General features: G+C 34.7%; 1 protein-coding gene across 1 annotated transcript; it reads left to right on the plus strand.

Annotated features, from left to right (window-relative positions):
- Positions 1–9,019: 9,019 nt before the first annotated feature.
- On the plus strand, positions 9,020–11,493 carry LOC132300925 (uncharacterized). The gene is made up of 6 exons (XM_059798232.1): positions 9,020–9,364; positions 9,455–9,662; positions 9,746–10,120; positions 10,424–10,776; positions 10,908–11,036; positions 11,161–11,493. The coding sequence occupies exons 1-6, from the start codon at positions 9,020–9,022 to the stop codon at positions 11,491–11,493; spliced, it is 1,743 nt and encodes a 580-aa protein (XP_059654215.1).
- Positions 11,494–15,576: the final 4,083 nt, after the last annotated feature.

A 15,576-nucleotide genomic window follows, 5' to 3' on the forward strand; every position in this document is an offset into this window, starting at 1 on the left:
CTATTAGAGAATTTAAGGCCATCCAAGACTTTCTTTCTTCTTTCATTTTTTAATTATTATTATTATTTTTTTACATGTGACTTTTTAAAATTGGACTAATTTCACTGACATCCTTTTAGATTTGATCAAATATCACTCTTAAACATATTTCGAAAATAATTATCATTTAAGTCCATTTTCACTTTTCCATCATAATTTTCGTTAAAAATATATAAAAAACAATTTTGCCCCTACATACATTTTGACTTGGTCAAAAGTGCTCATTTTAAATAAATTTGAAATCACTAATATATGAAATGACCACAATACCCCTCACAAACTTCCATATATTTTACGCAGTTGTGCCATGTTTGGATGCCTATATTAGACTATTTCTCTCTCTATAACATCTACACAATCTCTCTAAAAATCTCTCTCCATTCTCTCTCTAATATTTTTCTCTCGATCTTTGGTTCTTACATTTCACAGATAACACAACATACATATATAAATATATGTATTATTTATATGTTTTTCAACAATTAATAAATAAGAGAATTTGAACAAATAAAGAGATTCCAATACAAAATTTTTAATTATACCCATTTTTTTTACATTCCTAGTGCTTATATTCATTTCAGATTTCTTTCAATCAATTAACAGTTAAAAAAAAAAAAAAAAAAAAAAAAAAAAAAAAAAAACCACTTAATCCAGAGTGAATTCATATTACTGTTTTGAGATTTCTGTCATTTGTGGCTATGGCAACCATTTGTACAAAAAAAAAAAATAATAATAAAAATAAAAATAAAAAAATGAAAGAAAATAAAAGAAAATTTCCATTCACATTAAATACAACAGTTCAGTATAGAACTCTCCAACATAATTAGGCAGTTCAATTTTCATAAGAGATTCAGATGATCTTTATATTACTTTTTGCTAACCCCCCATCTCTTTCTAAAAATCATACAAACTCTTCGCCAATCCTCTACTTCTCTCTTTCTCTCTCTCTCTGTGTATCTCTGACTTTCTCTAGAGGCAATAACATAGCAGTCGTAGAGCATGTCTGTTAGCTTTAAAAACAAACACCTCTAGAAAAACAATTAAAAATAAAGAAAATTAGACTTTCTCTCTCCCAATCTACGTAATCTGTCGTGGCCCATTTTAACCATGGTTCTGCTTCCTAATTGTGCTTAATAAGCTGTTATCATTACCCTATGGGACACCAATGTGATGTTTCTGATTTTCTGCATTTTTTATTTTTTCGGTAATTCGTTGGTGCAAGGGTATTTTCGTCTTTTCACATGCTGCGTGTGGGATTGTGGTTGGGTCCATTTGCATTTTTGTATATTTTAATTTATGTGGATTTAGTGGTATTTGTATGTAGTGCATCTATGTTTCTATGGTGTATAATGGAAGAATAAAGAAAAAGAGAAAGGAAAAGATATTGGAGGGACCCACCACTAAGCACTAAGTGGTCTAGAGACCACATCTTGACCTCATTTTCACTCTCTCTCCCGTAAGTCTCTCTACCCTATTTCTTTTGCATTTCTCTTTCTTTCTCTCAAGCAAACTTTGAATCAAGATTACTCTTTCAATCCTTGGAATTTTTAAGTGCCGTTTGAGGCAAAACGGAGAGCACGACGAGCTCTACGCGTGAGTACTAACAATTTCAGCTTTGGGCCTCCATAGGGATTTTGAAATTTGGAAACCATTTTGAGGGTTTTGCACAAACTTGAGGTAGGGGCTTCCTAATCCTAATACTCTTGTACTTTTGTGAGTCAAATTACTTGAATTGTGACTTAACATGTTTATTTGTGCTAATTGTAGTTTAAAATGATTTAATTGTGTGTATGTGGTTATGTGAGGACATGTATTAAATGTATTATGTGGAAAACATGCTTATATAATGAATTTCTATACTTATTATGTTGTTTATATGCTATGAATGATGGATGAAGGCATGTTTCATTGTGTTATGTGAAAATCCCTTATTGTTAAAGCATTAAAAGTATGAGACATGCATGTAAGTTATTGGGTTTCATGATGGGTAATGTTTTGGATAAAGTAAAAAGGGGATTTTTGGGAGAAAATTGTTTTGAATCGGTTTTGAGAAAACCTGGTCGCCGCGGAGGTACTAAAGGGCCGGAGTGTTAATATAGCCTAGAGGGAACTAGGGAGTTGCCCTAACGTGATTGAGTTAGCTGGGCCCCATAATGACGCCGCGGGGGTACCAAGGGTCAGAGACACTAGCCAATCATTCTCTCGTGTCTCTGCGAGGTCACCAAAGGGCGGGTTATATTAACAGTTTGAAAGTGATGATTTTAAATGTGAAAAATGGGGAGCGACATCGGCATGAATTGCATCCCCATTGCATCATATTATTTATGTTGAGATTGGAAACCATGTTGTAATTTCCCGACATTGTATGACCCCGATTTCTATGGTTTTACTCTTTGTTTTGGATTCACGAGGACTTAAGAGGTGCGTCTTAGGCGCCACTTACTGAGCAAATTGCTCACCCCACCATATTTAAATTTTTTTCAAGTCACGGCAAGGAGTTGGCGGACGATAATCCACCTCATGCTTGAGAGCACTTAGGAAGCATTTTGGATGTATTTTTGTAGAGCTTGAACTTATTTTGTAAAGATGTTGACTTAGGATGTATTACTTTTGCAAAATGTAAAATATTTGGATTTTAGCATGTACATGGCCAGTGGGGTAATGTAATTAAGTTTTACTATCATTTAATCCTTTAGTGTATTTTGGTAACGTGTGGTAAATTATGTTAACGTTGTAGTTGTTGTTATTGTGGATGTTGAAATGTATTTACATATGCGTGAGTGTAGTGGTGTGGGTGATTGGCTTCGTGTATCTCGGTGACAGTGAGTGAGGATGACCCAAACCAGTCGATGTAAAATCCCATACGTCGACTGAGTTGCTTGAACCAGTAGACGTGTAGCTTCCCACACGTCGACCGATATCCTGACAGTAAGCTTTTCACTGTACACATTCCAAACTAGTCGACGTGTAGATTCCCACACGTCGACCAGTATCTGGGCAGTGGGATTTTCCACTGTTCATAACCCAAATCAGCTGACGTATAATGCATATACGTCGACCGGTTCTTGTCCCATAAACATTCTTCTTTTAATTTTTCTAATTACACTTTGGTACCCAATTGATATGTGAGTATTTACCTTATGGCCCAATCAAAGTACAATAAATATATTTTGACCACCGAAAAGATTACATTGTCCCGGACCTTATTTTAATTATTGTGTGATGCAAGTAAATGACTATTATACCCTTGAGTCTCAAATTATTGATTTGTAGCAAATTACCATCATGCCCTTTTGCACCTTGATAATCGAATTTAACGTGAAAGGACTGTATTACCCTTGGACGATTCTGGGTCGGGTAAGGACTCGTTTAATGATCCGGATCCATGAGGATTTGGGTCGTTACAACCAATGGTGGTGGACGATGATGACACCGACGGTTGTGCTGCGTGATATTTATCTCCAACAGCGGTCATCGCCATCTATGGCCGCGGCCCTCAGAAAAAGTGTCATTATCGTTCACCTCTACTATAATCATCTATCCACAACAATTATTTACCATCAATTGATGTCAATTGTAAAACACTGAGCACTTACTTCTCTCAATTTTGGAATTAACCTAACCAGATTCATATTCTCGTATCAAATCAAAAACACATTTACACAGATGTATGTTTGATTGAACCTAATTTTTTTTTTTCACTGATTAACCTAATTTCACAAAACAAAGTTGGCATCTCTGGCGGTCATGATGGCATCTTGCTGTTTTAATTTTGGTGGTTGGGTTATAGAATCGGTGGTTGTGGTGGTGGCGGTAAGGAGAGAGAGGAACGGTGATGGTGGTGTGATTGTGAAGGTGGAGAGAGAGGAATGGTGGTGGTGGAGAGAGAAATGTACAGTGGTGGAGAGAGAGAGGAGTATATATGTCTTGTGTAATATATATATATATATATATATATATATATATATAATATAATATACGTGTATATATATATGTCTGTATATATATATATCTGGTATATTTATATAATTTGTAAATTTATAAAATTTTAGGAATATTTTAGTCTTTTAATTTAATTGTTTAGGCAAAAGAGTTATTTTGACAAAGTCAAAGAATATTTACGTCATTTTATATCGTGTCAGAACTGTTTAACTAACGGTTGAGGTGTGAGTGAAAATCGGAACAAAAGTTTGTAATGTGAGCGATAGTTATTTTTGAAATATGTTTGAAGATGATATTTGGTCAAATTTGAAGGGGTGTCAGTGAAATTAACCCTTTAAAATTTGGATGGATACATTATTTTATTTTATTTTTTTCTAAAGATTTGTATGTATATCCGCCCCAATGTGATGTTCAACTTTTTTTTTTTTTTTTCATCATCTTTAGTTACTAGCGTGGGACTAAATGACTGATATGTCTTTACTTTAGCAATATGAAAGGCTGGAATTTGGGCCCAGCAATTTATAAAGCAGATTCCTTTTCGAAGTCCTGGAGAGGAAGACGCATCCCAGCAATTTATAAAGGAGATTCCATCCGTGTTGCTATTAATACCAATAATTTTAATTTGATAATTAAGAATCATATCTTAATTTATTATTGACCTACATCAACAATTCAAAACCCCAAAATCTCACCTTATCCTACTTTGCGTATGACCTGTTCTTTACTTTTCAACAAATAAAAGAGCGACAAAAACAAAAAAAAAACAAAGACATATCTATATTTTACTTGCACATATTTTTTCTTTGGTTAGAAGCTATTTCATAATATTAAGTACCATATTAATAAATAAATAAACAAATCCGGAAAATCAAAACAGCAAGTTGTTGCAAGCCAACTCCCGCTCTCAATAATAGCATTGAAACTTGATTAACAATTAACTGGAAACAAAATCACTTAAAATTTTCATTACATAGATTTATGTCCCTTCTAAATCCTTAGTAAGCTTTTTGACTTTTTATTCTTTGATAGACTTCCTCTTTGGTTCACTAAAATGTCATTATACTGAGATAAGCTGTGCGTGTATATTCATAAACGAAAACAATCACCGTAAAAGAATGTCATAATATGACATTGAAGTGGGGATATATATATATATATATATATATATATATATTTATATATCTATATACCTTATAAAAATGAAATGGTGCGTCACTTGCCAGTTATCATATCATACACAGTCAGCAGTAGTGTCTCTTCACCTGCAACGTCAGTTGCCATATCAGACACAATCAGTAATGATGCCAACTGTAGTTCCACTTCACCATCATCATCATGGGTGAAAACCCATTTCTACCAAATTTCATGATCTTGTTTTCAATCTCAAGTTGAGTTCAAATTCACCTTGAGTTTGAGGGGGACGGTTAGATTACAAGTTTACCCATTTACCTACCAACTAAGTTTATTGCATATTACAAATTATCATATATGGGTACACTTACCATATAGATATATTTCTGAATACCATATTAGTATATATTGATAATTTGTTCTTCACTCACTTACCCTCAAATATTTTTCTATATATAAGACATCTATATAACATCTTACATGTACATCAATACAATATTACAGAGTTTTATACGCTCTCTTATTTCTAAAAGCAGCAAAGAAATTTTCCGAATAGAAAGACAATTTGTAAAACAACAAACAGAAATGACCAGATTTCTAAGGCCTGTATAAGCTAATTTACACTTGTCAGCAACAAGAAATTCTAAGTGTTAAAAGAAACAGCTAAAACCAGCAACTAATTTCTCAACAAATATAATTTTTGTAGCAATCCATATAAAACCAATTACCCACGAGGCTGAAAATCTTCACTTCCTCCGGTGTTCGTTTTTATTAAGTCTCACTATTCTCCGAGACTTATAAGCACCACCAGTGCCCAATGAGAAGCTACCCCCAGCACTGAGATCTAGACTTCCAGATGCCTGAAATGGAGATGCATTCTGTGTAGCTTGATTCTGCTGGCCACCAAATTGAAAGGGAAGTGTTGCTAATGGAGCTGACGAACCAAACATGAAGCCAGATGAAGGCGAGATAGATGGTTGACCAAATATGGGTGGTGCAGGTGTCTGTACAGTGTCCTCGGCCATGCTGTCCTCCATGTTCATCTGATCACCATTATCTGAGGCGGCTGTGAAAACCGAAGTAGGATTATCAAATACAGGATGCGTTTGAGAGAAAGGCGTCAACGATAGCGTGGGACTTGATGACTGATATGTCTTGCTTTAGCAATATGAAAGGCTGGAATTTGGGCCCAGCAATTCATAAAGCAGTCTAAAGCAGATTCCTTTTCGAAGTCCTGGAGAGGAAGAGGCATCCCAGCAATTTATAAAGCAGATTCCATCCGTGTTCCTTTTTTTCCATCCGTGTTCCTTGCTAGGTGCTATTAACACTAATAATTTAGATTTGGTAATTAAAAATTACTTATTAATTTATTGTTGATTCACATTAAGGATTAATATGTTATAAATAACTTAAGTATTATCTAATTTTGAATGAAACAAAATAAATGAGAGTGTCTTGTAATGTTATGGACAAAAATTTTAAGGAAGAAAAAAAGAGGACAAAAAGTGGACAAAAATGAATGATTGGAAACCCCCCCCCACCCCCCAAAAAAAAAAATCTCACCTTATCCCACCTTACGTATGACCTTTGTTCTTTAGTTGCCAACAGCTGGAAGAGCAACACAAACAAAATAAAATAAATAAATAAATAAGACATATCTATATTTTACTTGCACATATTTTTTCTTTGGTTAGAAGCTATTTCATAATATTAATTATCATATTAATAAATAAATAAACAAAATTCAAAAAATCAGAATAGACTTCAAAATTAAAATTATTCTTTGATAGACTTCCTCATTGGTTCATTATAATGTTCCAACGACAATTTTTTTTAAGTTCTTGCAAGCCAACGACAAAAATTTGAAGTTCTTGCAAGCCAACGACACCGGCTCTCAATAACAACCTTGAAACTTGATTAACAATTAACTGTAAACAAAATCACTTAAATTTTTCATTACATAGATTTATGTCTCTTCTAAATCCTTAGTAAGCTTTGCCATCCTTTGCGTTGTTTTACTGCTCTGAATTCTTCTTGCTTTTTGACTTTTTATTCTTTGGACTTCCTCTTTGGTTCATTATAATGTGCCAATTAACTGAGATAAGCTGTGTATGTATGTATATTCATTAACGAAAACAATCACTATAAAAGAATATCATATGTAATATGTCATTCAAGTGGCGATTTATATATATATATATCTATATACCCTATAAAAGTGTATGTAATTTTAATTTTTTATATACATTTTTAAATAATTTCTTTAATTTCTTTAATTTTTTTAGGTCTTGGAAAAGAACCGCCAATCCACCTCAAAATTGAAAGATGTTTGAAGGTGATTTTTTTTGCTATTTTGTATTTGGCCATTTCACGTATAATCATAATTTTTGGAGAATGTAAATAAGTTTGCAATTATGGCCATTGGATAATGTAATTAAGTTTTAACCAATCATAAGCCTTTTGTATATTTAAGTAATGTTTGGTAGTTCATGTTGTTGATGGTTATTGTATTTTTATTTGATGTTAAAATGTAATTATTATTTTTGTACACTAAATCCTCTAGTGTATTTTAGTGACGTGTGGCAAATTGTGATAACAACGTGGTTATTGTTGAAGTTGGAATGTATTAATTTTGTGGGTAAGTGTAGTGACGTGGGTGGTTGAATGACCAAAAGTTGGAGTACAGGGTCACACATGACAGTGGAAAGTGGGAGTGAAGATTTTCTAGAACCGGTCGACGTATAACCCAAACCGGTCGACCGGTATCTTCACAGTATGTTTGAGCAATTCATGTCCCAAACCAGTCGACCGGTATCCATTGTAACTTATGTTTAGAACCAGTCAACTGGTATCCCAAACCAGTCAACCTGTATCATGGCAGTGGGTTTTCTCACTGTTCATATCCCAAACCAGTCGACGTATAAGGAGTATACGTCGACCGGTTCTACCTTTTCATGTAATTACCAATTTAAGTTCTTAAAATTACACTTTGGCATCATTTGAAGTTAAAATTAATTATTTTTATGACCCAATTAAATCCCATAATTATATTTTTGCCCCAAAAGGATTGTTTTACCCCGGACCTCATTTTAATTATTGTGTGAAGCACATAAATGACTATGACGTCCTTTGGGTCTTAATTTATTGAAATATGGCAAATTACCATCTTGCCCTTTTTGGAACTCTACATTTTAATTTAACGTGAAATTACCATTTTACCCTTGGATGTTTTTAGGCCGGGTTATGACCCGTTTAATGATCTGGATCCATGAGGAGCTGGGTCGTTACACACTTTCTAATATTTTTGTCTCGATCTTTGATTCTTACATTTCACAGATAACACATCATACATATATAAATATATGTATTATTTATATGTTTTTCAATAATTAATAAATAAGAGAATTTGAACAAATAAAGAGATTCCAACACAAAATTTTTAATTATACCCATTTTTTTACATTCCTAGTGCTTATATTAATTTCGAAATTCTTTCAATCAATTAACAGTTAAAAAAAAAAAAAAAATTTGAAAGAAAAAAAAAGAAAATTTCCATTCACATTAAATACAAAAGTTCAGTACAGAACTCTCTAACATAATTAGGCAATTCAATTTTCATAAGAGATTCAGATGATCTTTATATTACATTTTGCTAATCCCCCCATCTCTCTCTCTAAAAATCATACAAACTCTTCACCAATCCTCTACTTCTCATCTTTATATTACTTTTTGCTAATCCCCCCATCTCTCTCTCTAAAAATCATACAAACTCTAAAGACGACGTCAAATTGCAACTCTAGTCGTTTTCCTTGCCGTGTATTGGTTTATGCGTCGAAAACGTAGAAACTACATAGATAAACCTATTACACAATCAGAGATTGAAAGACAAATAACACGGGATAAACTAATGAACGAGCTTAGGATAAATGAGAAATGTCGTAACATTACTCATATGGAACCAAAAGCTTTTCAAATTTTCTGTGAGATGCTTATAAGAGATGGTGGTCTTCGACCCACAAAACGTGCAAATGTTGAAGAGCAAGTTGCCAAATTTCTTCACATTATATCACATAATGTGAGGAATCGGACAATGTCATTTTTCTTTTGTCGCTCTGGTAAAACCATAAGCCGTCATTTTCGTAGTGTGTTAAAAGCAGTAATCTTATTGGAAGGACAGTTTCTCAAGCAGCCTAGTGGATTGGACGTCCCCCTAGAAATACTCAATAACGATAGGTTTCATCCATATTTCAAGGTAAACGTGATTAGTATTTCACTCAATACTTCAATTTTAACGATTTTGTAAACTATTACATGAAATTTTTTATATAATAATTTTTCTCAGAATTGCATTGGGACAATTGATGGAACACATGTTCGTGTGAAAGTATATCATGGTAGGAAAAATTATCCAACAGTAAATGTGTTAGCAGCTTGTTCATTTGACATGAAATTTACCTATGTTTTACCTGGATGGGAGGGTACCGCTTCAGACTCAAGCGTTATGACTAGTGCACTAAAAAGAAAAGGAGATAAATTAATACTTCCTGAAGGTAATTTTTGCTAACATTAACTAAAATTTTTAAGATATTATTTTTTATATGAAGCCAATATTAATTACTATTATTCTTAATAGGAAAATTTTATCTTGCTGACGTCGAGTACCCATTAAAGGCTGGACTTATCACGCCTTATAGAGGTGTGCGCTACCATTTAAAAGAGTATATCTCACGCCGACCAGAGAATCCTAGAGAGTTATTCAACCTTCGACATGCATCACTGCGCAATGTTATTAAGAGAATTTTTGGTGTGTTGAAGAAACGATTTCCTATCATAGGAAGCAGAACTGAACCAACATATGATGTTACAACTCAAATTGATATCATTTTAGCTTGTTGCATCATACACAACTATTTAATGGGCATGGATCCGAATGAAAGGCTTATTAATGAAGTAGATCGGGAGTTGTTAAATGAAACTCCAAATGAAAAGCGTGGTCCAATGGAAAGAAGTGAAGATCATAGTTTAGGAGAAAACTTGAGAGATTCAATAGCTTCCCATATGTGGCATGACTATGTAACTAATCATGTGTGATACTTGAACTGTTTATTTGGTTGCAATAACTTAAAACTTATTTACTTTTGTTTAATTTTCCTGTAACTTCTTTTATGTTAAAGTTCTTGATTTGGAGATTTAGAATGCTAATTATAGCTTGTTATAAACTCCTACCTTGCATACAGTTTTTGTTTACCTTTAATTGAATGATTTATCTTTTTTTTTTTCATTTCTTTGTATTGTACTTGTTTTTATGTAGATATAAGAATGAGTAATCAATCAAACATAAGTGGTGGGTCGAAGAGGGATAGATGTGTTTGGACTGCACAAATGAATGATATTTTTGTAGATGCGTTGCATAATCAATTTGTGAAGGGGAATATGATTGAGGGCACATTTACAACAAAAGCTTATAGTGAGATTGTTCACGAATTGACAGAAAGACTAGGTATCGATATCAACAAAGATAAAGTGAAAAATCGATTGAAAACAATCAAGAAAACATTTCACGAGTGTTTTGACTTATTCAAAACTGGTTTGAGTGGGTTTGCTTGGAGTGAAGCAACAAAAATGTGGTATGCTGAACCTGAAGTTTTGGCTTCTTCAATTGAGGTTAGTTGTTTAATTGAGAATATTTATTTATTTATTTGTTTGTTTGTTCTTTTAAGAGAAACAATTATTATGCTACCTTTGTTTCAGCTTGAAATAATGATAATGTATTTTATTTTATGTTTCGCCAATAGTTAAATCCAGCAGTTGAGAAATGGAAGACTACTCCAATTTTCAACTATAATAAGTTGCTGGATTTATTTGGCAAGGATAGGGCAATTGGGTCTAATGCAGCAACTGCTGAGGAGATGATTAATGATTGGGTAACAAAAGGAAAAGATTAATGATTGGGTAACAAAAGGAAAAGAGAAGAGTAATGAAAGGGAGTCAAGTCCTAATGATGATCTGATGGAGAGCATTGATGGTATTGATCACATGGTGTCACAGAATGAGGTAAGTTTGGATAATACATTTTTTATGGATCATGAGTTTGAGAATATGAATATGATGTCTCCTGAAACACCTTCAAGTGAACCTCCCATTCCACTTCTTCAAAAGGAAAAAAGAAGAAGGAATTATTCGACTGGTGATGGAGATAATGAAATAATTGAAATGGTGAGAGGTGTGGCTGAAGCTCTTAAAGAAGGAAATGACCTTCATAAAACATTCAACAATATTTATGAGAAGTGCAACCAAAAGGGAAAATATGAAGAAGAAATCTTTAAAATGTTTGGCAAAAATTGGACTAGAGGGGCATGCAATGATAGATCATCCAGCTAGAATGACACAATTTCTTGGTTGCCCACTTGTGCTTCGCAAGATACTCCTGGAGGAACAGATGTCCAATGCAACGGTGTTCCTTCGGTAACCATACTGGACCGCAAACGCATATACCCAATTGAACAATATTTAAGGGAATCGTATTTCCCACTGACGGCGCCAGCTGTTGAGGTTGAAATTCGCCGCGGTCCGATACAACACTGTTCCTGTAAGAAAAGAATAGAAGATCGATGAAGCTTGACGACACCGGTGTGGTGCCTGCCAAGAATTCTTCGACGATCAAGTTAGTCACCGGAGGTCTAAAAGAAAGGCAGGGATTAGTAATAGTTTTTTTGTCGTACCTTTATTGACCGGTAGAATCCCCTTTTTATAGTCGCTCTCCCTCAGTTTATTTGCGGGATAAGAGAAAATCCGCTTATGCGAGATCAGAGGAGATCCGTTCCAGATTTGTCGGGATATGATTTAACTCTTTTTTACTTCCTCCAATTGTGCCAGGATTATCCTTACCCTGTTGAACCACGTCAGATTCCATTATCCTTGATAATGAAATCTAAAAATGGAAATATAAGGTCTATCGTTAGGTTAATGTAAGGTAGGTTTATTTTTCCCTATCAATTGTGTCGAGGTCAAGCCCATTACAATTCAAACAAAATTATTTAAGTTAAATTCAAAACCACTTATTTCGTGTAGAGTTCACCACAAGGCAACATGTATTTCAAGAAAATCAACCATATCAAGGGAAGTTGGGCCCTAATTTTGAGCTTGTGTCTGACTGAAATATTGGCCGTTGGATAAGAGTTCAAAGCTGCGAGTGCTGCTGTTATTCATTCCAGTTTTTCTGTTTGATACATTTCATCACTTCCCGTTGAATAACTACGGCACCGAAGTTCCGCCCAGATTCCGGCGAGGTATGCCTCCAAATCTCCTTATTTATCTAGTGGAATTGATTGTTTCCTCGTGCAGTGCTTTAAAAGAAATACAGTTAGCTCTATGTTTGGTTCCGGAGAAAGCTTTGCATTTTATAGATTATGTTGTGGAAAATCCACCCAGCTCAATTTAGCTTGACATTTATGCTTTATGATTCATTTATCTATTCATGCATGTATTGAAAGATGTTATTTTTTTTTTTTTTTTAAGAGACTACTCCTATATTGTCAAACAAAAAATAGGGAACTCAATGAATCATGATTTATTAGCTTTTGCTCTGTGGGGGGTTTTCATAGCCTCTTAGAGCTATAGACTGAAAGTTGGGATTGCAATTTTCTCCAACCCAATAGATTTTCACCTCGTCCCCGCTCCTAATGAGTTAGATTTATTGGTTATTAAATGGGTTTGGGGTGGGGGACGAATTTAGTGATGACCCCGCCGGATTATGTATGTATCTTTCAATTTTTTTTTATATATATAAAATATATATTTGATATTTTTAAGACTCTTAATATTTTAATATATTAATATTTAATACTTAGTAATTTAAAAATTAAGTTAGCTTATTTAAGGACACTGAATTAGTTTTTATTTATTTATTTATAAAAGTGGTATGAGCTGGCCCACACCCGTCGCACCCGGAACACATGTGACGGATTGAGAGCACTTCCGAGGACGAAGGGACGGAGGATTACTGGCGTGGAAGCTACCACGCCGTCGGCGACACCTTCAAGGGCAGATCCGACGGTGGCTTGTGCACGCCGGCGATTGACAGAACAGCATGCAAGATGGGCTATGGATGAACTTGGTAGTGCTCGGATGGTGGAAAGACGGCGACGGCGAGCTTGGCCAGTGGAGACGGGTTGGCGCTGAGGTGGGTGACGGGCTGGTTCGGTCGTGGATGACTCACGGTGGCTGCTATTGTAGATGAACTGCGACAGTGCCCATCGAGACGGATTCGGCGAGGACAGGCTGGCACAGCGGTGGGCGACGGACTGTGGAGAGGACTCAGCGGCGATGGGGTGGTTCGGGGCGTGATGGCAGCGGCGAGCTCGGCCGATTGAGGGCCCGGCCGTGATGGTCTGACCTGCAATGAATGGTCGGTTGTGGAGAGGTCGGCCTGTGAGCAAGAGGCAGTAAAGGATTCCGGCAACCGACCTCCACATTGTCTGCTACACCTCCGCCTCCCCTACATCCTCAGGTCTTTGTTCATAGCACAGTTGAGAGTAGTGCTTACCAAATTCTGGGCATGGGATTTTGGTGGCCACTGTGATCAGACAACGTTGGAGGAAGAGAAGCAGTGGTCTTTCAAAGGGGCAATTTGGGAATCAGATTATAACGTACAGTAGATTTTCAAGATTTTGGCATTTAACCTCCTTAAATCCATTTTGTTGGAAAGAGTAGATTTGACTCCTTTTTTTTTGGCATATCACCTCCATAAACCCTTTTTTTTTTTTGGAATTATCCTTTTTATAAATATATAAAAATAAATAATTTTATAAAATCACAGTAAAGAACACTATTGGAGGACTAATGAACAAATAAAGATAAAAATAGAAAATAAAAAATAAAAGTATAAAAGAAGAAAATAAAAAAACGAAAATAAAATGCAAACTAAAGAAAACAAATTTAAACTGAAATCTCAAAATCATTGTTATATAAATTCTAAAAGTTTAAAAAATAAAAAAGTTTAGAGAGAGATATATATATATATATATATATATATATATATATATAAAAGTTTCAAAAAAAGTAATAATAATAATATAAGGTAATGAGCATATACTATTCCCAATCCAAATCATAAGCTTTCAGCTTCCATATATAATATTGCATTGAAAGTAAATAACAAATTTGTTCCTCCGAAAACAAATGCACACTACCTTCTTTTTCTTCTTCTTTTTCTTTTTCTTTTTCTTTTTTTTTCTTGTTTAACATGGTACGGAAAAAAATAATTCAGTAAATTGAAATCTCAAAAAAATTAAATAATTATTCTACAAATTTAAAAAATAATAAAAATTAGATATATATATATATATATACAGAAAAAATGTTTCAAAAAATAATAATAATATAAAGTAATGTGTTCATAACACCCTTATATTATTCTCAATCCAAATCATAAGCTTTCAGCTTCCATATATTAGACTTTTGTTCACAATTCATCAGACTTTGTATTAATAAAATACTCACAATCAGGGGAGAGAAAAAAGAAAAAGAAAAGAAAAGAAAGTCCATGCATATGCACCATAATATTACATTGAAAGATCGTCATTTATTGCGAAAGCAATCAGTAAATAACTAAGCAATAGGAATGAGTTGCTATTATAATAAACGCACTGAACCGTCAGGAATTTGCCTGTAACATGGCAACCAACTCCGGATTCCAACTAAAACTAAAAAAAGTAGAAACCAACTCGAATGTCAAAAAGTAGAAGGATATCAGCTGCGGAGACCAATTCGGAGCGACAATCGGGACACCTGTGACTGCTTTTCAGCCAACTTACAATGCAGTCCCCATGGTACAGATGAGAGCATGGCATACGGGTGACCTCCGAGCCAATCAAAAATTCTTTCGAGCAGATGGAACAAAACCCTTGACCACCACGACGACGACCACCCCCCTCGAATTTCACCTTCTTCAATGCCTCGACTGATGATCTGGCTGCTGGTATGGCCATGTTTGGGGCATGGTTTCTAATGGCCAAGAATTGAGCTTCCAACTTCCTTGAAGGCTGTCCAGTGATGACCTCGTTGTATTCCTTCACAAAATTCTCACGATCAACGCTCCTTCTGTTGTTAGTCCAATTGACCCATGCATCGAATTCATGGTGCGGTAGAGTAACCCTTTTCTCGATTTTCAAAATTTCACCTCAACGGGTCGTGCATAACAGCCTTGTTGGTTCAAAGGTGTAAATTTAGAAGCACCTGTATTCATGAAACAAGCGTAATCCAAAATATGCTTGATCATGTCGTCTTGGTTCATCAATGAAGTAATGGGGCCATAGTGACTATCGTGATCCTCTTTCCAATGAAGCCTATCTAATGTAAAAGGGATGCTCACCACAGTAATCATTATTGATATAATCTCCCATGACAACGATGAAGGCGAACCATCGTCGGAAGTTAACATATGTACTGGAAACTTGAAATTTG

This window comes from Cornus florida, unplaced genomic scaffold, assembly GCF_030987335.1.
Source record: "Cornus florida cultivar Cherokee Brave unplaced genomic scaffold, ASM3098733v1 CherokeeBrave_3.0.0_Hap2_Chr03, whole genome shotgun sequence".
Lineage (NCBI taxonomy): Eukaryota > Viridiplantae > Streptophyta > Magnoliopsida > Cornales > Cornaceae > Cornus > Cornus florida.